This window comes from Impatiens glandulifera, chromosome 1, assembly GCF_907164915.1.
Source record: "Impatiens glandulifera chromosome 1, dImpGla2.1, whole genome shotgun sequence".
Taxonomy (NCBI): Eukaryota; Viridiplantae; Streptophyta; class Magnoliopsida; order Ericales; family Balsaminaceae; genus Impatiens; species Impatiens glandulifera.
Genome location: NC_061862.1, coordinates 152343077 through 152366976, shown reverse-complemented (window position 1 = coordinate 152366976; position 23900 = coordinate 152343077). Strand labels below are relative to the sequence as shown.

General features: G+C 29.1%; 3 protein-coding genes and 1 non-coding gene across 4 annotated transcripts; 2 read left to right on the top strand and 2 right to left on the bottom strand.

The window, feature by feature from the left end:
* Window positions 1-977: 977 nt before the first annotated feature.
* On the bottom strand, window positions 978-2457 carry LOC124915702 (TOM1-like protein 2). Its single transcript, XM_047456470.1, has 3 exons — window positions 1900-2457; window positions 1569-1826; window positions 978-1467 (listed from the first exon to the last, which is right to left on the bottom strand). The coding sequence occupies exons 1-3, from the start codon at window positions 2389-2391 to the stop codon at window positions 1228-1230; spliced, it is 990 nt and encodes a 329-aa protein (XP_047312426.1). The 5' UTR covers window positions 2392-2457; the 3' UTR covers window positions 978-1227.
* Window positions 2458-3906: 1449 nt separating this feature from the next.
* Window positions 3907-5848, top strand: LOC124920194 (rho-N domain-containing protein 1, chloroplastic). Its single transcript, XM_047460628.1, has 2 exons — window positions 3907-4063; window positions 4603-5848. Exons 1-2 carry the CDS (start codon window positions 4021-4023, stop codon window positions 5661-5663), a joined length of 1104 nt encoding a protein of 367 aa, XP_047316584.1. The 5' UTR covers window positions 3907-4020; the 3' UTR covers window positions 5664-5848.
* A 3551-nt stretch (window positions 5849-9399) lies between these two features.
* On the bottom strand, window positions 9400-9480 carry TRNAL-AAG. The gene has a single exon. It is a non-coding gene; the product is annotated as a tRNA-Leu (tRNA).
* A 2945-nt stretch (window positions 9481-12425) lies between these two features.
* On the top strand, window positions 12426-13470 carry LOC124915692 (protein LIGHT-DEPENDENT SHORT HYPOCOTYLS 3-like). The gene has a single exon (XM_047456459.1). The coding sequence runs from the start codon at window positions 12699-12701 to the stop codon at window positions 13254-13256; it is 558 nt and encodes a 185-aa protein (XP_047312415.1). The 5' UTR covers window positions 12426-12698; the 3' UTR covers window positions 13257-13470.
* The last annotated feature ends 10430 nt before the right edge of the window (window positions 13471-23900 follow it).

Sequence of the window (23900 nt, the reverse complement as noted above, 5' to 3'; positions counted from 1 at the left end):
TACTAAATTATATTAGGTTTATTATAAATTATATTTTATTTCTTATATCTTTTATATAAATTTGGGTTTATTATGAAAAAATAATGTAAAATGCATACATAATATAATAATAAGTTGTTCTTAATCACCGCACAACCCTTCTCTGTCTCTCTTTATCTCTCTATATATATATATTAGTTTTTCATATTAATTCATTACAGCAACAAATTTCATATAAAAGTTTTAGATTAATTAAAAACAAAATATAATTTAAAGTAAAAATAATTTAATTTAATAATAAATAATAATTCCTAAAACATAATAAATCATATATTATTTTTTGTGCATTTAAAATTAACTTTAAAATTTTGTATATTTATCAATATAATATATTATTATATTTTATAATTATAAATTAATTAATTTGATTTATTCTCCTTATTATTATTTATTTTTAAAATATATAAATTAATTAAATAATATAAAATATATTTATATATAAAATAGTAAAAAATAATAAACCAAAGAAAAGAGAAATAAATAATTAATAAAAAAAAGAGAAACTTATATACTCCTTACAATGTCAACTTACAGGTTTTCTCTCCTCCTTATCATTCCCACCTACTAAAATTGTACAATTGCTTTAATTTATATCAAATTTTAAATATAAAAAATATTTTAATAATTAAACCAACTAAAAATGTAAATAATTTATTTATTTTATCTATTTTTTATTTTTCATCTCTTTTTATAAAGACAGTTTGTTTTTCATCTATTTTTATTAAGACAGTTTTTATATTAAGTTGTATTGACCACACTGTGTTTATAGTAACTAATTCTCTTGTTAAAGGTAACTAATGCAATCCAAACAAAATGTTCAACATAAACAATTTTGCTATCAACAAAAAGTGGGTTAAAAAATGTGTTCAATGGGATAGCAAAATGAGTCATTTCTAGATAGTTTTGGAGTTTGGAAAAGATCATTCTTCACAAGGAAATTTCAGAAACAAACAGTTTATTTTCGCAAATTGGAACTGACATCCAACACCGATAAAAAAAAAAAAAACATGAAACTATGAAGAAAACCAACCAAGAACTATGGTTGTTGCTACTTTTATGCGAAAGAGAAGAAGACAAGTCTCTCTCAATCTCAAAACTCAAAAGTCTGAACCTGCTAATAAGAGCACTATTAAGATCATGTAAACTATATACATCAACAGGGTGATAAGAAACTTCTCTTGGATTCATTCATTCATTCATTTCGATTGCTTTACCAGCATTAGAGCTTTCAGGCAGTATACTTCTTTCTGAATCCGAAACTTCAATTGAATCCATTGCTTCATACTTTGAGATGATTTCTCCCAGCTGGTCATGAAGATTCAAAGCCTCAAACATAATCGCCTCATCATCAATGGTGCTTTCTGCAATCATCTGAACATATGAAAGTGAATGCTTGCATTTTTCTACCATCTTCACTGTTAGATCATCCTGTTTAAGAACAACAACAACAACAACAACAATAATTAAACCTATCAAAACATTCAAAAATTCTTCCCTGCCTTCAATAACAACTTCTTTTATAACACAACCTTGATTGTTTCTGCCCCTGTTGGAGAATTTACAATACTAGAGAGTATATCATGACTGTTTCGAGCAATTTCAAGAGCTTCTTTCTTTTCCTCCGAAGATTGGTCTGAATCATTCAAACCCAGTTCAGGTTGTGAAGGATATGGATATCTCTCAGGTGGAGATATCGGTTCTTGAAACATATAAGACTCTAGTGAATGAAATGGGTGAGCGGTTTCGTCAATTGATGATTCATTGTTCATCTCTTTGATCTTCAAATTCTGTTCAAGGATATGGGCAATTAGCATATATATATATAAGAACAGAAAACAGAAACAAATAGATCTATCTCACTTTAAGAGTTTGATGAAAGACAGGCAAATATTTCAGATCTTGAGAATCTCCCCATGCTTCAATTAACCCTAAAGCCTTGATCTTATTTCCTTGATCTGTCTTCGGATCTTCAATCATTCTCACCATTTCATCAAGAATCTTCTCTGATGCAACCTCAGAGAATACCTTCTCGCAATTTGAACTACAAAGTTCTAGTAACTCAAGGCTAAGCATCTGGCTGACGGCGACTTTTCCGGCGAGTTTACGTTTGATCGCTTTGACAACTTCGTTTCCGTTAATCTCTTCGCTGCTAATCATCGAACAGATTCGAAGATTCAATCCCCAGTTGGGTTCTTCTAGATGCTCGGAGGTGGCGTCGTCGACCATCTTTGATTCCGGCGTCGGAGCTTGGAGAATCTCCTTCATTTTGGCGCTTACGATTCGACCCATCTGAGCACTTCCGGTCTTCAATCGATCGCCTAATGAGGATGAGGCTAACTTGAATTTCTCCATTTCTGCTTGCGATTCAGATTCGAGAAGCTGTAACTTTCTTCAATGGCAACAATCTGTTGTTTGTTTCAGTAGTATATTGTCGGTTTGAGACCCGATTTTTTGTGTTGAACGTGACACGTGTGTATACATTGATACAATGGATAATATTAGGTTTTTTTTATGAGAAACAATTTAAGAATATATAATGAAGGGAAATTGTTTAATTATGTCATCAAATTAATTTATTTTTTTAATATTGTTAGTAGTTAAATAATATTTTGTTAGTAAAATTAAAACTTAAAAAATATTTGTATTTAGACTAAAAAAATTAATATATAAATTGAAATAAGAGTTATATAAAAATTAGTTACTAAATAATAGTATAAGATAACATTTGCAAGAACAAAATAAACTATGATATAGATATCAAATTAAATATAAATAATTTTAAAAAAATAAAATAAAACTCTCAATGTAAAATATTCAAAGATTATGCAATTTATTAAGGGTTTTTCTAAAAATGAAGTCATTTGATTTCTTGAAAGATAAGGGTTGAAGTAGAACAAGTCAAACAAACCAATTAAAAGATGTTAGAAGAATCTCTACTAAATATTCTAAGCGACAATTAAATTATTCGTTAACTGAGGGTTAGTAAGGAAAAAAAATGATCGTGCTAAGTGAAAATGACCATTTACATATACGATCGAAATAGTGAAAAATCTATTTAAATAATGAGATGATACATGTAAGGGATCATCTATATAAAATATCAAATTAAATATAATATTTATTAAAAAAGTTAAAAAAAACTTCATATCTGATTATTTTGTCTCTTTATTGTTAAGAATAGGACAAACGCGAACTCGAGAAATGATAATCAGAGGGTATGAGTAGGAGTAGCAACCGACCCACCAATGATTGTGAATATTATTCGAATTATAAAAAATTGAGATAAAAAAATCGATCCGACTAAACAGGATACCAGATCAAACAAAATATAACACCAACTCAAATTTGAGTGATAAAAGAAAATGAAACACTCTTCGATGTTTAAAAAATTATTGAAGTTATGAAAAATTGACATTTCAACTTTTATAGAGTTTATTATTTAGAGAGAAATTTGTTCGTGTTTATAATAAAATAAAAATACTAGTAATTGACTTATTCAAATAGTTAAATTGAAAATACTATAATTATAATTTGTTTACAAATTGACATTTAAATAGATCAAATATATTTTTTTTAAATAAATTGACAATTTAAAAGGACATTTAAAGACAGTTTCTTGTATTAATTTAAAATTATTTTATTAAATTATTTAAAAATATATTTATAGTGTTAAATTAATTTTACAATAATTAAATAATTTAAAGTTGTTTTCTTCCATATTTAAAATAAAAAATAATAATTTGTATAGGAAAATGGTGGTTGCAAACTTTATTATTACAAAGTTTTGTCAATATTTAAAATAAAAAAAAAATTATAAGAAAACAATTGAAAATGTTATAAAAGATGAAACCCTAGGTTTAAGGGGTTTTAATAGAACGTATGGATTGTATTGAAATTGGAACCCCATAAAATACGAATTCGTCACTGAGCTTCTTCTCTTTGCTATTCTTCTCGCCTTCCTTCCTGCAAATCTCTCAGGCCATGTCTGGATTGAACCATCATTTCGTCGTCAATAAAGTCTCAGGTAACTCTTTTCCATTCTGTATGAGCTTCATCCATGGCCTTCCGCCTTCTTAGTTCCTTCACTCTCGATGCTTTAATTCTTATCTACTGCTCTAAATCAAGTATCTTTCCTATTATTAACATGCCCCCCTTTCGTCGGATTGATGTTTGAATCAATTCTGGTTTGTTGTATTACTTGCACACTTACTGTTTGATAAAATGCCTCTATGGGGAACAGTATGCATAAGGCAGAAAGGGTTATCCTAATTGTACAAAATCTATTACAGGAAGCCATAGAGAAATAGATATGCAATGGGTTAAGCAGTCAATAGGATCCATTAACTGCAATTGGTCTTTTTCTTCGGGACAAATAATGTTTCTTGTTAAATTGGTTGAGTAGATTTTCTGGCTACGTGCTTAACCCGCGGGGATTAGTCTCACTCCGAAGAAGTTGCAGAACCAGCATTTTAAAAAAAAAAAAAATTAATGTTTCTCGATGAACTACTGAACTATGATTGATTCACAGTGCTAAACATTCAATTTTCTTGAAAATTGTTACAGGTTTTGCACAAATAGATAGTACATTTCTTCATTGCTATGGTGTTTCCAGACAAGGATCCAGTTTTCTTCAATGCTCTGTGCACAGCTTCTCTCGATCTTTTTCACGATTGAGCATTGTCCCTTCAAAGTACAACAAAAACTTGTCTGTTGTGTGTAATGCGGGTCAAAGTGGTTACAGAAGGAATCCTGATTTCTCAAGACAAAATAAGCATGGCTACTCGAGAAGCAGAAACAAGCAAAATAAAGAAAGAGATGGTTCCGAGATCTTAGATGAATCTGATCTGATGCCTTCAAAAAATGGCCCTCTCCTTTCGATATCCACCAGTCCTAACTTTCACGCAACTTCATCTCCTGGACCTAGAGAAAGAGAAATTGTTGAATTATTTAGGAAAGTTCAGGCTCAGCTTCGGGAGAGAGCTGCCAACAAGGAAGAGAAGAAAACTGAATCACAAGGACATGTAAAAGAGAACGAAACTGTTGATTCTCTCCTTCATCTCTTGAGAAAGCACACCACCACTACTCAACAAGGGAAAAGTAGTAGTAGCAGAAATAGTAACAACAAAGACATCAGCTTGGACCAACCTGAAGAAAACAGTTTTGTCAATGAATCAAGTAGGACTGGTTTCTTTGTTTCAACTAATAGTGTGAAAGACGAGCCTAAGACACAGGAGCCTGCGTTTACTACTAGGCCAAGATCAAGTTTTAAGCGTAAATCTCCTGTTATTCGACAAACCAACATCCAGCCAAATTCTCTTCCTCACACTAGTCTGGATTTCATAAAAGAGAAGATCGCTCCAGTGCCCGAGCCTGAGATGATATTTTCTGGTAGGGATTTGTTTGATAATCTGTCAAAGGATGATGATTCCTCTGACGACGACGAAGATGATGAAGATCTTGAAGATCTTGAAGAAGGAGAGCAGAATCTTCTACCTCAACAGAGGGATCTGAACGAACTAAAGGTAGCAGATCTTAGAACACTTGCGAAATCTCATGGCTTGAAAGGTTTCTCAAAGCTCAAGAAACAACAACTTGTGGAGTTGCTGAATGAGGTTTTGGACTAATATCTTAAAACATTATTGCTTATTATGTATCCACTTAGTAGTGTATCTTGTTTTCGTCCAATAGGCTGGTTAGTCTCGACTCTATATTCCCCGCATGCCAGAAACAGTTACTTATCGAATTGAGGAAGTTGGTTTTCTTATTCAGAATTTTGTTTGATTTTAAAAATCCATGAATCTATTGTGGATCTCAGATACTTTCCATCTCTCTGCGTTAAACCGAATTTCGTACCTGCTAGGGTTTGGTATGTTTGTTGGGTGTGGTTCATGAACTGGATCAAAGGGGATTCGACACAACTGAATCTGAGACAGTCTTAAAACAACGCACATGAAGCATGTTTGTTTTTGTTATTGTTATTAATTACTTGTTTTGGATAACATGTCAAGGTAAGAAGTAGAATCATTTTACAGATCATTAGTTGCTTGTTTGATGTAAGATTATTTGGATTTAATCCAAGAGCTTGTTTGATGTATTTTTTTTAATTCTATTTTTTATAAAATAATATTTAGTTGTTTGAAATTTAATATTTTGTTATTATCACTTTTACAAATCTTAATTTTTTGTGTAAAAATAAATTATTTCATAAAGTTTAAGATTTAAGTTATGGATTTTTCTTTGTAATTATAACATTTTATCAAATCAAACCCACATCATTATTCACTTTTATAATATCTTTATATTATTTTTTATGACACTATAAAATATTATATACAAAGATTATTTAGTTATTTTTCTCAAACAATTCATTTTTCATCAAATTAAAACTACACCAATCAAACAAGCTAGCTTTCCTCTTCTTTTTTTTCCATTATTAGTGGCCCTTTCTAGATTATTTGATCTTTTTTTTTTTTATAAAAAATCTTCTTAACACATTTTATTTCTTTTCTACCATCCAAGACATTCAATTATTTAAAACCCTAACTATTAAAAAAAATAAAAAACCAAAATAATCCTAATTATTCAATTTTGGCTGTCATTCACAGTGGTTCCTCAGTCCTGAATTCATCATATCTGCTATCTTCTTTCCATGAGTCTATTATCAAAGATGCATTCATTTGGTTGAAGCCAAATGGATCAAGAACTTGTTTCATCTAACTGTTCCACATTTGGGGCATATCGAAAGATAATCAAGTACTTGTTAAGATGAAACTGATCGATACGTTTTCGTCGCATATAACATAGCATGTTGATGTAGGTTAGGTTCACGACAGCCAGCGAAAAAACAGCTTTCATAATTGTCTCAGAACCAGAAACAATATGCCAAAAAGCCATTACTCTAATCAAAATTCAAACCATTCAATTCTGGATTGGACTTTTGTAGGGCATTCAAACAGTAAATGGGATTTGGTTTTGTGGTGATCAAATAATTAATTTAATTCTACCCTGTAAGTAAAATTCTTTTTCAGCTTTCAAATCAAGGGTCTAGTGTTTCATAATTATTGCCTTATTGTAGGACCAAATTCAGGATTAGTTTTATCTTTTGTCAAAATACTTGGTTATATATCAAACATTTCCTTGAATTATGGCAATTCAATGAGCCCCCACATATACCAAAAAAATCAAAGAACAAAGAGTCCTTAATAAGTATTTTTAGTTAGTAAAATATTACACTAGATCTGGGTTTGAAAATAAAATAGGATTCATATGAGATAATAGTATGAAACATACCTTATATATTCATACATTTAATAACGTTTTTATGTTCAAATTCAACTTAACTCAACGTCGTCTGAAAACAAAAGAGAACTCGGCATTTAAGGTATACGACACATGCATTTTTTTTCTTGTTTTTACAAAAACTTGTATAACATAATCCAAACAATAAGAGTTATGCCTAATAAATCTAAGTCACAATTTGGGATCATAACGGTAAAGTGGTGTTAACCTTATAAATTCAAACAAAATAAAGACTACTATTTTTCAATGTGATTCCATATCAATTACATTATTCAGTGTATTCAAATAAACTTCATTATAACACCGAGATGAAAAAAAAGGAAAACTTATTCTATCACGAAATGTTGTGAATATGAATTTAAATATAAATAAAAGATATCAAGTTATTAACCATGCACGATTCTCGATTGTTTCTTTTGACTCGCGTTCTTTGTAGTGATTATTGTGCTAGGTCAATGAAAAATCTATTGTATCTTGAGAAATCTAAGTATATTAGTAATATATTTTCTTAGGGAAAGATAAAATAAAACCTAGATGTAATTTAACTATTAGTTCTATGTTTAATTTTGAAGAATGTGATTAATTTTGAAATATACAACCTGCCTAAACATTAGTACAAATGTCTGCTATTAATGTTGGTGATTACAACATTAATGTTGAAAGTATGATGCATTTAAGATTGTGTTTAAAATATGTTGGAGTTCTACATTTATTGAATCCTGAGCTTTTTTAACATATTAAGCAAAGTCGGTCACTTGAGGCAAATATAAAACATGATCATAAACAAGACATAAAATTCAAGAAACTATCACAACAAAAGAAAAACTACATTCAAAACAAAACCAAAGATTGAAACCCCAAATATCGAGGACACCTATGCTCGAACAATAGCTCAAAATAAAATGTGCAACCAAAATAAAATTCTTCACTATATATCATTGATAAACAAGTCAATCAAAAAACCCGCTATAATAAAATTTAGATGACAGAACATAATCCAATCCAATCCAATGACGAATCAGAAAGCAATAAACATTTAGAGTTGAGGTCGTCATCGATGGAGAGAATCACGATCCTCCGGAAAGAGACCACCAACTTTTTACAATTTTTGAATAAAACTATTGAAAATATACTAGGTAGATAAGAAAAAGAAGAAAAAAAAATGCCTCCAACATTTTTTTACAATAGAAGATTCAAGATAGTGATATTGGGATTTTTAGGTTATTTATGAACTTTTAGAAAGAAACTTTAATGATTATGTTACAAAAATCTCAAATAATAATTTTTTTTGAAAATTTTTATGACCTTATAGTCATAATCTCTCATTCAAACTTACAACTTTTTAAGTTAAAATTAAATTCTTAACATTTAATCTATTAAGAACCAATATTATTGGAAATATCAAATATACTTTTATAAAAAAATCCATAAGAAACTAAAGCAAACACAAGATGAAACAAGCTACATGAGGTGACTTAAAGTGATATTATTAATTTTTAGAGACCAAATGCAATGTATCAGATATTATTCCATAAGCCAATATTAGACTATCGATTGGACAGATTAATTTGGGATATTTTCAAGAAAGCATTGATTCCTTAAATGAAAAAAATAAATCATTCTTAATATATATATAGATTTAAATTAAAAAAACATTAATTTAAATCATATCAAACAACTCCTGTGTACAATTATTTGTTGGCTCGAAGGTATTGACCAGTTATTTACTTCAATATTACTTCAAGTTCCAATGGGGAGCTTATTGATGTTATTTGGGCAGCAACTTCGAACATATTATTAATTATTCCAATATTCTAAATAAAATATATTATAATTAGATTTGCAGCTATATCTAGAACATAACTATTTATCAAAAATAACAAAATGTATCAATTATGTGAATATGCAGAGTTAAATTTATTAGAAGAATGCAATTTTATTTTCATTTAAAAAGAAAAATAAATATTTGAACAAGTTGAATTAAATTTATTTTATAAAACTAAGAGGATTTTAAATTGAATTTAGCCACAATAAAAAAATAATTTTTTTAAAAAAATTGTATGTTTACAGTGGGATTTGAACCCACGCCCTTTCGGACCAGAACCTTAATCTGGCGCCTTAGACCAACTCGGCCATATCAACACTTGTACATGTATAATTAAATTATAATAAACTTACTATTTTTAATTGTTTATATTATAAAAAAATGTTTTTTTTAAAAAAAAAAATACAATTTCAATAACTCAAACCGAATGAGGTCTTAAATAGACAAATATTCTCGATTTGGAGAAGATGAGAGGATATATATAATATTTAATAGAGACCTACCTATATGGGAATATTCATCTAAAAAATACTATATATACTTTGAGAAAATAATTATTAAGTTATATTAAGCTTTAGGCTTTTAATAGTTTATAGGCTTAGGGTTAGGGTTAGGCAGATATTGTAGCATGCATCAAATAAATACAAGAAATGATCACATACCAAACAATGCAATTTTCATGGATACAAAATGAAATTACGAAACCCTAGTATGGAAAATATCTAGCCGTACAACCATGTCCTTATCAAATAGAGACATTATTAATTTATTTTTCCCCATGCTAGGTTTGGAAGTTTCCCTTTAACCAATAATTTATTTGTTTTTGTTTTCTAACAACTTATATTTTATTAAAAATTGTATCGAAAGAAAATAAATTATGATTTTGCCCTCCTCAACTTAAAATGTTGTTATTAAGAATCAAATTCAAATTTTTGTTTTCATATATCTTTCACAATTAGAATGACCTTAGAATTTATCTGAATAATTTTGTAACTATTTAAAGTTCATTAGAGGTAAATTGGAGAGAGTGACATTTTCTTATCATATTTCTATAATTGACTTATATATATATTTCATATGTATGTATATATATATATATATATATTTCATATGTATGTATGCTATAATTGTTTCATACATAATTTTTTTTTCTTCTCAAAAGAGCATTTAAGTGTTGATGATGTGAATGATTTTAAATAATCTATTATTCAATCAATCATGACTACTTATATAATTACAACATTTAAAACATCAACCAAACTATTAAATTAATATCATTAAGTTTATTTTAATAAATTATCACAAATCACAATTGCCTTCCAAGACACTTTCTTTGTTTAGAAGATTCCAATTACTTTGGTCATGAGCAATCGCGTTTGCAGGAAACAAGGTCGATTGTCGAGTCACCTCGTGTGCATGATTAGGGAGTTTGAGGGTATCTAATCTCGTATATGATGTGGTGATACAAGAGATGACACTCGTAATGGATGGAACGTCCTCCAACGTGGAAACGTTCCAAAAACCGAGTAAGATTTGTCTCCTACTGAATAATGAACATAACCGCATTACATCTCTACTATTGTTTAAGATAGACTTAAAAAGTTATTTAATTTTAGTTGTTAGTTGGAAAAAAAAAACTAAAATATGAAGACACACACAATCTCTATAGTGGAGTGAGACTAAAGAGTTAAGATGGACTAAGGCACAAAGAGAATCCCTTATATCTAACATGACTCGGGTTAGCTTCTTTACAATGATTCTAAGGTCTAATATATCTTTTAAGTTTGAGGAGTGATAGATGGAGGAAACTTAGGAGAAGGAATGCTGGAGGGAATGATGTGTCACTATATCACTTGTTGAAAAAATAATAAAGGGTGAGAAAAAAGAGAAGAGAGAGAAATTTTAATATTTTTTCGATCAATCAGATTACACCACATTGACATTCTCTCCCCATTCTCCCTCCCAAATTTCTTTTACCAATCATTTCTCTTTAAATTTTTGGTCATAATAACCGTTATTCTTGCGTTATTGTGGATTAATAAAAAAAAATTGGCAAAAGATTGAATATTTTTTTACTAAGAAAGAGTGAGTGTTTTCTATTAAAAAGTAATATTTATGTAAATAAATAAAAATATTGAATGAACCCGTGCACGTATTGAATTTTATCATATCCTTTAATATTTGGACAAGGATGAGGAATGTCACTGACTCACTCAACATGTGAGACTCTACTGTGTGTTATTTTTAATTTATTATATTAATCAGAAAATTATTTGTCCTTTAAAAAAAATATTGTTTGAGATCACATTAAATATCCTTTAATTTTGTTATCTTGATTAATAATTTTAATGTTTTTGATAAGATGATAATTTAATTAATTGATAGATTTTTGAACTATTTATTATATACTGTAAATAATAATAATAGCTAGTGAGGGTAAGGTACTACATGTTTTACTGTCTATCTTTACCTGCTGTCTGGTTCTTTCCCCTTTTTACCATAGACCTAACCCCAAGAACTCAAGTTCTATTTCTCTATCTACTTCATTAATTACAAATGAGTTAAAAAAAATCCCTTTTTTCTTCAACCCTATAATTTTATATACTATTCAAAACCAATTAATAAATAAATTTGATAAATAAAATATCTAAAAGAATACCAGTGTAGTGCGTGGTTAGTTTGATTCAATTCACCTGAGATTATTTGTTAATCAATCCATTTAAGTTGGGTAATAATTGGTTTATTTGTTCCATCTTATATATATATATATATGTTAATATTATAATGTTACAAAGAAAGAATAGAAAAAAAATTCTATAAGCCTTATTTTAGTTTATTTGACTAATTTATTCGCTCAAATTACTATATAACTTATTCGCATCATAATTATAGCAGACCCCGAGGATAAAAAGAAAAGTGAACTAATAAGTTTTGAACATTAAGCACCAATATGTATTAACATAACATTTAACTATAGTTAATAAGAAAAAGTAAACTCTCAAACTTTTTTTTTAATATTTTTCTACATTTTAGAAAACGTTCTTAATCGAGACAACACTTTCTAATTGAGTTATCCGAGAGATTAACATATTATAAAATAGTTAAAATGAGTAAAATAAATAACTAGGGTTAACAATTAGTTTGTGGGTGTGTTTATAAACTTAATGTTAAATTTATTTAAAGTGTTTTTTTAACATTTGACCCAATTTCTCCCCTAATTAACAAATGAAAATAAAAAGTAGAATCTGTAAAAAAAAAAAAAATCTATGTGAATTGATAAACTAGACTGATCTGTTCCCCCAGTTTAAGGAAAAATAAATATCCCAATCCCCTCTTTCTTAACATTTCCAGAAAATAACGTTAATTTCATGTCCACTTTCTCTTCTAACTTCTCTCACATCAGTCTCATCATCATCTTCTTCTTCTTTAAAAAGGTTCATCTCTTTGTTGAAACAAACCCTAGCTAGCAACAACCCAAATAATTAAGATCCATTTAAATCCCTATAAGTTGAATACTTTTTTTTCAATCTCTACCATGGATTCCTTCCCAAACGCCACTGCCGCCGCCGCCGCGATGATGTCAGCAACAGCAGGAAACAACTCAGGCAGCCCTCCACCGACGTCATCATCATCATCGGTTTCATCTTCATCAAGTAGGTACGAGAATCAAAAGAGAAGAGACTGGAACACGTTCGGTCAATACCTAAGAAACCACCGGCCGCCGCTTTGTCTATCCAGATGTAGTGGGGCCCATGTTCTAGAGTTCCTTAGATACCTCGATCAGTTTGGAAAAACAAAGGTTCATACTCCGATGTGCCCTTTCTACGGGCACCCAAACCCTCCTGCCCCTTGCCCATGTCCACTACGTCAAGCGTGGGGCAGTCTTGATGCCTTAATCGGACGTCTAAGGGCTGCTTATGAAGAAAACGGTGGTAAACCGGAGACTAACCCTTTTGGAGCTCGAGCCGTTCGTTTATACCTTCGTGAAGTTCGCGATCTTCAGTCTAAGGCAAGAGGAATTAGCTATGAGAAGAAGAAACGCAAACGCCCACCTCCATCTCTACCTCAACCGCCACCGCCTGGCCCTGGTTGATCTATCGATATTTGTGGTATACATATTATTAATGGCACCTTAATTCTTCTCTATATATTATCTTATGCGTTTAGTGTATTTGTTTTTAACGTTGTTAAAATTAAGCTAAAGTGATCGATCAATCGAACTATATGATCTAAGAACATCATATGCTAGCTAGCTTGATTCATGTATACAATTTGATATGGATCATATCCTTTCCCTTTTGTTGTGATCTTTTATTTGATTATCTATTAAGTTGTTTTTTTATGGGTTTAATTAATTTCACCAAAAAGTAATGGATAGATTAATTAGTTTTAGCTATGGTTACTATATATATATATATGGAAGGAATAATTATGATTTGTTTTAGATCTACCTATATTTGGAGGGAAAAGACCTAGGGTTAGGGAAGATCTATGCATCGAATGTTATGAAATGGAGAAAACGAAGATGGAATTTGTATATCAATATTTGTGATTAAATTAGTTCATGTATCATTAATTAGGGTTCTCTCCTAATCAATATTGGTGTGTTATGCTCTACCTCTCATAGTAACTAAATTATTCAATTGCTAATGCTGAATTTGTTTAATTTTTTGTAGTCACTCTCAATTTATCTTTCTTATTTGTTACAAATTACTCAATTTATTGACTAAATTGACTAAAGTTTAAGTATATTTAATTTTATCTAGTTTATTCAAATTCCTTTTTTTTTTGCTTGGGGTCTTCCTTTCAGCTTCAAAGTAATCTATTCACTTATTATTATCTTATTACACCATTATAACTTATTTAAGTTTTTTTTTTTCAAACATCATTTTACTCACTTTTTAATTTATTACATCACTTAATTCATTAATTAAAATATTAAAATATTCTCTATTTTAAATTATTAATTTTTATTTTATTTATATATATTAGTAATCTTTTAAATCTTTTTACTAGAAATAATCGTTCTCATCGTTGTTATTATTTTCTCTCACTCTAAATTAGAGAGATAATCCAACAAATTCTAAACTTATAAGCTCAAGTATTGTGAAATTTTATAGATATCATCATTTCCACTCATATCAATCTGAGAGAAAGCTTAGTAGATAGTTAATTTAAAATAACGGTTATTTTTCTAGTTAGATAAAGATTATTTAAATATAAGAATTTTATTTTCAATTAAATCAATCAATTTATTTTAAAATTAAATTTTCATTAAATATTAATATTTTTTAATTATTTTCAAAATTAACCTTGCCAAATTTTCATAATTCTTTTAAATAACCCTAAGGGCTTGTTCTATATTGTTTTTTTTAGTATTTGTTTTAGGATTTTGTCCCAAAATTTTTGTTTGACGAAAAAGTAATTTTTTTGAGTTTTTAATTTTTAAATTATTATAACATCAAATTATTTATAATAACGAAGGGAGGTCAGCATTGATTAAACGAGTGATTAGATAATTAGAATAATATTAATGTGATATTGATAAGATTTATTAAAAATCCATTAAAGTCTCAAAAAAACCCATATCAAACAAGCTCTAATACAAACAAACTTTAATTAAAGCTAGAATGATGGAGTCAATAATTAATTACTGTTAAACTTATCATTACTTCTCATCTTCTTCTTCCTCCATCCCTTTTTCCTTTCTAATGTAGGGTTCATCCCATTCTTTCAGGCTTTATTGTCTGGAAAAACAATACCAAAATTACAAAAACAAAATGAAAGAAAAAAAATGATATTTTATGTCAGATTAATGTCCATATATAAAATCAAAATAACAATAATAATAATCACATATATACATATAGACCCAAAACAGTATTCAATATCAAAGTACAGTCAACAAACTGATCGATGGTGGGGTATATTTATTTATATATATATATAATTCAGTAAGTGCTGTCATATCAAAGGATGAACTTTAATTTGTAGCAAAAATGGTGTTTGCCGTAATATTGAAGATTTCCTAATGAAGAATGTGTTAATTATAATTGTGTTAATAATTATTGTATAATGATGGATTGATTATTAAAAGTGTTGTTTAATTTACTGCACATACGTCAACCTCTGATCAAATATTTTTTTTATATATGGATCGAGTAGTCATTTCAATAGGGCATGCAGTAGTCATGATTAATTTACACACATACAGTCCCCTCATATATCAATCAACCTGATCATGTATATTTATTTATGTGCCCTCCCTATCTACCTAGCTTCTTAATAACTTACAAATATATATATATATATATATATTATTATATAATAATTCAAGTACTTTGCTAGCTAGATCATTTTAATTTTAATTCTATTTTTTTTTGTATAGTATTGCATTACACTTTTCTTTATTCATTAATACAAGTTTTTTTTGGGGGAATAATTATAATGTTACATACTGTTTCAAATAAATATTTGACATTTAAGAGCTTGTTTGTAGTTAGATTGGTTTTGATTAATTTTTTTGAGTAAAAGTATTTAAAGAGTATATAATTTTTTTAAATATAAATATTTTAGTATTTTGTTTAATTAATTAGATGATTTGATTAATGTGAGTGGATAAAATAATGTTTAATTATAGTTGAATTTAAAAAAAACATTAACATGTCCAATTTTTTTTTTTACTTTTCATACCTTCGTTGCAATAGTTTGATTCACCATTTTTTTTTTAAAAAAGATCCATTTTTATTTAACAAAAGATATAGCACAACAAAATAGTGGATATATAATTTTTTTCCCCTACTTTTTTCATGTTTTGTTGCAACCCTAAACCATTTTTCATTTCACATTTTTTGTTTATTATTTTTTAGTTCAAAGTTTATGTGGGGATAGATTGGTTTATATGTTAATACTTAAACCTTGTTCGAATTGGAGTTATTTATAAAATTAAGAGTGAAAAAAAATTAATGATTTGTGATAATTTTGAGGAAATATAGTTTTTTAGTAAAAAAATTTAATATTTATTAATATATAATAATTTATAATATACTATATTTTAGTATTTTGCTTAATGAATTAAGTAATGTAATGAATAAAAGTGATAAAAATGATGTTAGATTATTTTGAATTATTTAAATAATTCAAACCGAACTAAGCCTAATATACATTTGATAATATTCAACTTATTTGAATTTATAACGTTGAATGTATTTTCTCTAAAGTATTTAGTTTATTCGCTAAACACTTATATTATGTATTTAAGTATGCTATTTTGTTGATATTAACTTATAAAGTAATTGCAGTTTATTTAAGTAGTCTTTGATTATTGATTCAATAATTATTATCTTTTTTGAAATTAAAAATTATTTGAGTTATGTGACCCAAATGATTTTTGGGGGCAAAGCTAGGCTCGTGGTGTAATAAAAAAACATTAAATGTTTGATAGTTGGACTCATTAGACATATGTGATCTATAAATATATGTTTTAGTTCAGATTTATCACACATAATATTTGTCATTATAATTTTTTCTTTCTAAGTTATACCATATTTTTAATGATACAGTGAAAATTTTATTCTTCTTCTCGTTGTTTTTCTGTTTTGGGTTTTGCGTAAATTTTATATTATTTAATTGTTTTCATTCTTATTACTCACATAATTTTTATCTTGATTAGTCTCAAATCTATATATTTTTTTAATAATTGATAATAGAGCATTGAAAATTTTAATTTGAGACTATATATGTTTTCTGAAATGTCGAGTATGAAGTACGATATTAATTCATTATTGGATCACAATACTATATTTTCTTTATGATAAATAAAGATGTGAGTTATGTTCTCTCAAATTGATTTGGACGAAATTTTATTAGAATTTGATAAGATGCCTCGTTCATGGAAAGTAGAAAAGAAAAATAAGAAGGATCGCAAGACTATGTCTCATATACATATTCATTCATCGAATAATATTCTACAAGATATTATGAAAGAAATGAGTGCTATTATGTTATGCTAAAATACTTATGTATTACAAAAAGTCTTACTAGTAAACTAAATTTGAAAGAACATTTATATTTTTATTGTATGTTAGAAGATACGTTTTACAAGAGCATTTATAGACATTTAAAGAAGTTATTGCTCATTTGGAGGCCTTATAAGTCAAGTATATGATGATGAAGATTTAATTTTGATTCTCTTGTGTTTGTTGTCTCCATTCTATATCACGTTTTTTGATATTATTTTATTTAGTCGTGATATTATCACATCTAATGATATTTATGATGCAATATTGTCTAAGAAAAAAATTAAACATTTTTTTAGTCATTATGATGGTCCGTTAGAGAGCCTTATTACTAGAAGGAGAACTCAAAAAAGGGGTTCAAAAGGTTATCAGACAAATAGATTAAAGTTAAGAAAACCTTGAAAATTTTACAATTATTGCAAAAAAGGATGTCGCATAAAATTTATGGGTTAGAAGCTACAATATAACGTTAAAAAAGAGGATGATATTCTAAATGAAAAATCAGAAAGAAAATTATGGCAAAACTAGTATTGTTAAAGCCAAATATTGTGAACTCCTCATGACTTTTGTTTGTGATGCAATGAAAGAATCCTTGGAAATGGTAAATCAACAAGATGAGAGAATATTGAATTAGGGTTTACAGAGAGAAAAATGAGAAACAACATTGGGAATTATCAGCTCCCCTTGCCTTTTAATATTAAAATGTAATAATTACAAAGCAATACTTAAATGATTGTTTTGTTTACATTTATGTATATGAACAACACAATGTATTAAAATATAACCTAACTTAATAAATAGAACAAACTTAACATATTGTTTTACATCCCCTCTTCAAGATGGACATCTTGAAGACTAAGTTTGTTCCTTAATTCTGAAAATGGATGGGTGTCTAATGCTTTTGTAAAAATATCAGCAAGTTGAGACTTGGACGGAATATGCTTCAACGAAATAATTCCAGCTTCAAATTTGTCTCATACAACATGACAATCGATTTCGATGTGCTTCGTTCTTTCATGAAAAACCGGATTTTCGGAGATGTGGATCGCCGCTTGATTGTCACACCAAAGTCTGACTGTAAATATTGTTTTGACTCCCAAGTCATTTAGAAGATAGCATATTCATTGGATCTCACATACCGTAGTCATAAGACTACGATATTCGACCTCTGTAGATGATCGTGATACTGTTGTTTGTTTCTTGGTTTTCCAAGAAACTGCTGCATTACCCAATCTAATATAATATCATGTGACTGATCGTCTTGAATCTGGACAAGAAGCCCAATCTGAATCTAAAAAACTCTCAAGAATTAAATCATTATTAGTAGAGTAGTATATCCCAAGAGAAGGACAACCCTTTAGATACCTTACAATTTGCAAGGCTGCCTTCCAATGTGTCATGGAAGGTTTTTGCATAAATTGACTTAGCTGTTGAACCGCAAAAGTAATATCAGGACAAGTCAAATTTAGATAGATTAATCTACCAATAAGTCGTCTATACTTTTCCGGTTCAGCCAATGAGTGATCACCATCATGCATTTCAAGTTTAATGCCTTTGGACATGGGATTTTTTTTCAGGTTTTGCTCTCATTAGTCCAGCATCATCAATAATATCCAAAACATATTTTCGTTGATTGACATACAATCCATTTTTATTCCTGTGAATCTCAAGTCCCAAAAAGAATTTAGCATCACCTAAATCTTTAATTGAGAACTTAGAATTAAGTTGTCTTTTAACATTAGAAATTTCATTCAGATTGTTACCTGCAATCAAAGTATCATCAACATATAAAAGTGCAATAGTAACCTCATATTCTACCCTTTTAATATAGAGACAGTGATCATGAGGTGATTGCAAGAAACCCATCTCTAAAAAGGTTTGATTAATTTTAATATTCCATTGTCTCAAGCCTGTTTAAGACCATAACAACTTTTGTTCAACTTGCAAACTTGATTAGGTTTATCATTAATATAACCAGGAGGTAATGACATATAAATCTCATCATCAAGTTTTCCATTTAGAAAAGCATTATCAATATCGATTTGATGTAAGTGTCACTGTTTGGCAGTGGTTATAGCAAATAGAATTTTGAGAATTACACATTTTGCAACTGGTGCAAAATTGTCATGATAATCAACACCATTAATTTGACTATAGCCTTTTACAACTAATCGAGCTTTATATTTGTCAATTGAACCATCAGATTTATGTTTAACCTTGTATATCCACCCACAACCAATTGTCTTTTTTCCTTTGGGCAAATTAGTAATATCCTATGTGTGATTGAATTCTAAGGCATTAAGTTCAGATTTCATAGCTTTTATCCAATTAGAATTCTGATTAAATTCTTCAAAACTACGTCACTCTGAAGAGTTAGAAATATTGGATAGAAAACATTTATATTCGTAATCATGAGAAGAATATGTAAAAGGAAATATAGGTGGAGTGAAATTTGTTTAATGTTTTTCTTTTCCGGTTGTTGATTGGTTAACAATATAGTCATGAAACTAATTAGGTGTTTGTCTTGTTCTAGTACTTCTTCGATTATCTAATACAGGAATATGATTTTGGTTTGATGTATCAGTTTCGTTATTATTAGAAGTAGTTATAATTTCATTTAATGAATCATCATCATATTCAAAAAAATATTGTGAAAGAGGTTCTGAAACATTTTTTGTGGAGATTTAGTTAATTGTGTTTGTTGGAAAAGAAAAATATCCTCAAAAAATCTAACATCCATTGATGTTGAGATCTTTTTTGATTCAATTTCATAAACAATGTAACCTTTCTTATCAGATGGGTAACCCAAAAAAACACATTTTTTGCCTCTTGGGTCAAATTTAGTTTTGGATGGTAAGACATTCGCAATGTAACATAAACAAAAGAAAATTCTCATGTATTCATATTCAGGTTTCTCATTAGTGAGAATAGAGTATGGTGTTTTCCAATCAAGAACACTATTAGGAAGTTTATTTATAAGATGTGTTGCCATTAGTAAAGAGAAAGGCCAAGATTCAATTGGTAAGTGAGATTGGAACATTAAGGCTCTTGCCATTTGGGTAAGATGCCTATGCTTGCGTTCTACAACTCTATTTTATTGGGGTGTATAAGCGCAAGAAGTTTGATGTTGAATACCCAGATATGAGAAAAATTCTCGACATTTAGTGTTAATGAATTCTGATCCATTATCACTTCTAATTATTTTAATAGACTTGTTATACTTGTTTTTAACTAGTCTAATAAAATTTGGAATAGTGTTAAAGACAATAGTTTTGTCACTAAGCATGAAAGTCCAAGTGGATCGACTATAATCATCTACTAAAGTAAGCATATATATGGAGTATTAATAATGAAAAGTTCTTTGTAAGGGCCTCATAAGTCAATATGAACCATATCAAAAATAGACTTTGTTTTAGAAATACTGTTTGAAAAAGGAGATCTAGTCATTTTGGAAATATGGCAGGTTTCACAATGTTGTAGATTTCCACTAAGTAAAGGAAATGTTTTTTTTAAAACAATATCAGATGGATGACCAAGTCTTTTATGAAAAATATTACAATCAATATTTGCACAAAATGAAAGACTTTCATTGATATTTGCCAAAGGTTCAAAAGTACATTGTTGTTTATATGAAAGATTTTCATTTACATTAGCAACAGGAATTAAACTGCATTGTCTACAAGATGCTAGACTCTCATTTTCAAAAACTTCTCCATAAGAGTGATCATTATAAAAAAGAAATAGATTCTGCTTCCTAGTCTATTCTTCCAAAATAACATTTCTTTTAAGGTTCTGCAAAAGACATTCATTTGAAGAAAAATTGCATGAATTTCATTAGTTTCAATAAGCTTTGTAACAGACAACAAATTATATTTGAAGTCTAGTGCAAACATAACATCTATAAGGTGTAGATTTTTATTTAACAAAACTGCTCCCATTTCTATAATAGTTTTCTTAGTACCATCAGATAAATATAAACTTAGAAGTTTCTTAATAACATGGAGATTATGCATTATATTTCTATTATTACAAATATGTATACTAGCACCAGAATCTATAATCCATGTAGTATTTAATTTGTTCAAATCATTAAGACTTAAACTGTAACAAAGTTAATTTGTTTAAAATAAGTTGTTGGGATACTTTCTTGAGAATATGAAAAAAGTTTACCTGAGTTGAAGTTGGAGTTGTTTCCTTCATTTCCTTTTAAATCTTTCATGTTCTTCATGAAGGCTTTGAAAAGTTTGAAATCCAAAGCTGATGTGTTTTCTGGACTGCTATCGGCATCAAGTGGATTGGCGGCAGTTACATTAACAAAGTTCTTCCTCCTTTTATCCTTTGGTTCTTGTACCACTTAGGATATCCTATTATCTTGAAACAACCTTCTTTAACATGACCTTGCATGTTACAGTGTTGACATGTTGCATTTTTGTAGGGATTCTTACCTTTATCAGTTCTACTTTTTTGCTTAACAAATGAAGATCTCCCTTCAGAAGCAGTAGTCTTTCCAATGTTTTGTTCTTTGTACCCATGACTGTCTCTTATGAACATAACAGTGAAGTTTTTAGTGCGCTCCATGTCTACCTCCCTATTAGAATAAAGCTCTTGTGTAGTAGCATTTTTTTGAAAATTTTGTTTCAGATCTTCAGATATCGTATTCATAATCCAAGATCGAACCATAGCATCAACAATATTCCATTGTTGAGCTTCAAGAGGATCTTTTGGCTTAGGACATGACCCATCTAGAAACCCTAACTTTATTTTTGCAGTTAGGGTTAGCTTAATCGATTTGCACCAACAAAAGTAATTGTTACCTGTTAGAATGGTCGAACAGATGATTGAGTTGGGGTTGTCGGTGCTATGAAGGAACAAAGGATCAAGATTATATTTTCTCTTCTGATTTGTTGTCGAATTATCGCTTGTCTCCATGACTGGATTAACCACAATATGTTTGCACCAAGAGTACCTTATACCCTACGCTCTGATACCATGAAAGAATCCTTGACAATGGTGAATCAATAAGATGAGAGAATATTGAATTAGGGTTTATAGAGAGAAAAAATGAGAAACAACATTGGGGATTATCAGCTCCCCTTTCCTTTTAATATTAAAATGTAATAATTACAAAACAATCCTTAAATGATTATTTTGTTTACATTTATGTATATGAACAACACAATGTATTAAAATATAACTTAACTTAATAAATAGAACAAACTTAACATAAAGATCGCAAATTGATTAGATGCTCGAATCTGGCTTAACGTATCATATATATGTGTCCCAATCGAGACTGATTTTCAACATATGATACAGTTTTCAAATGTATTATGTTAATGAGAAAATATTCTTCATGTAAGTTCGTAAGTATATGAAAAAACTAAAAATCAATATGTTTGATAGAGTTATTCTAACACTTGATGTTGTGAGACATGCTCCTAATTTGAAGAGAAATCTAATTTCTCTTAATACCCTAGATTCAAAAGGGTGCCAGTACATTATTGGATATGGAGTTATGAAATTTAGTAGAGGTAATATTGTCGTGATGAAAGGTGAAAGAAAACCTAACATTTATTTGTTCTTAAAGACTCTAGAGTTATATGCGATATTGTTATTGCCACCTCCTCGTTTTCTTATGATGATGTCACATCAAACTGACATAAGCTATTAGCTCAAGTTTAACCTCTACATGCAGGCCAAACCCAACATTTAAAACTCACCAACAAGAAAGCACAACGCCTAAAAAAAAGGGTCAGACAAGGCCTAAGATGTGAATTAAATAAAAAGGCCAAAGACCTTTTTAAACGAAGGGAAAGAAATTGGGAGCCTCTGCGTTTGGATAAAAGGTGAAGAGACCCTCATTTCCCATAACCCTAAACGTCTCTCCCTCTCCAGCCTCTCACTAGCCCTAGCCCTAGCCCTAGCCCTCTTAATCTCTCTAATCTGGGGCTCTCTCATCCGATGAAACGACCACCACCTCTTCTCATCTTCCACAAGAAGACAAAATGTTCAATCTTAGGTCATATAACTGATAAGATTGGCGAATGATGAGCCTTCATCAGATCCACGAAAAATCCACACATCCATCCTTATCACTTCCGATAAGATCAAAGAAGATTGCGTTGTCTTCTTCCTCGTATAAGCGTCAACGTCAATAAATTTAAAGGGAAACTATAATCATGTCCTTAACATACGAAGCCAAAAATGGAGACTCTGAGATTAGCTATCAATCCTTGATCTGAATGGCCAACAAAAATAGATGACTTCCGTCAAAGATCTGAAGTTGGTTGAAGCTTCTTATAAAAGGGCTTCAGATCCAAAGAAAAAGAAAAAGTAAAGGAGGAGAACATAGGAGAGGAAGAACGGAGGAAAAAGAAGTAAAATAACAAACATGTAAAAAAATCAATCTAATCCTATCTCTAGATATGATTTAAATTCTGAACTTTCAATATCTTTAATAATTTATATTTAAATCATCTGTACAAATTAAAAGTGTTAAATAGACAATAATATTGAGCAAAGATTTAAAGTAGAGACCGTCATTCTAACGGGAACTAAAGATTAAGCGCGAGAGTTCTTTCTCGAGTGTAACCAAACCCCGAACCAAAATAGAATCTCTAAAAATGCTTTAATTATGCAAAACATTTTCCCAATTTTAGAAAAATTAGGTGGTGAATCTATAATCTAAAAGTCAATTCTCGATTTATTTAAAATATTTA

Bases quoted from the DNA above. Each gene is read 5' to 3' on its own strand.
- LOC124915702 (XM_047456470.1), bottom strand. From the start codon at position 2,391: ATGGAGAAATTCAAGTTAGCCTCATCCTCATTAGGCGATCGATTGAAG. The intron at 1,827-1,899 runs GTGAGATAGATC...ATCCTTGAACAG, and splicing joins TCTTTCATCAAACTCTTAAA to AATTTGAAGATCAAAGAGAT. The intron at 1,468-1,568 runs GTTGTGTTATAA...GTTCTTAAACAG, and splicing joins CAGGGGCAGAAACAATCAAG to GATGATCTAACAGTGAAGAT.
- LOC124920194 (XM_047460628.1), top strand. From the start codon at position 4,021: ATGTCTGGATTGAACCATCATTTCGTCGTCAATAAAGTCTCAG. The intron at 4,064-4,602 runs GTAACTCTTTTC...AAATTGTTACAG, and splicing joins CGTCGTCAATAAAGTCTCAG to GTTTTGCACAAATAGATAGT.
- LOC124915692 (XM_047456459.1), top strand. From the start codon at position 12,699: ATGGATTCCTTCCCAAACGCCACTGCCGCCGCCGCCGCGATGATGTCA.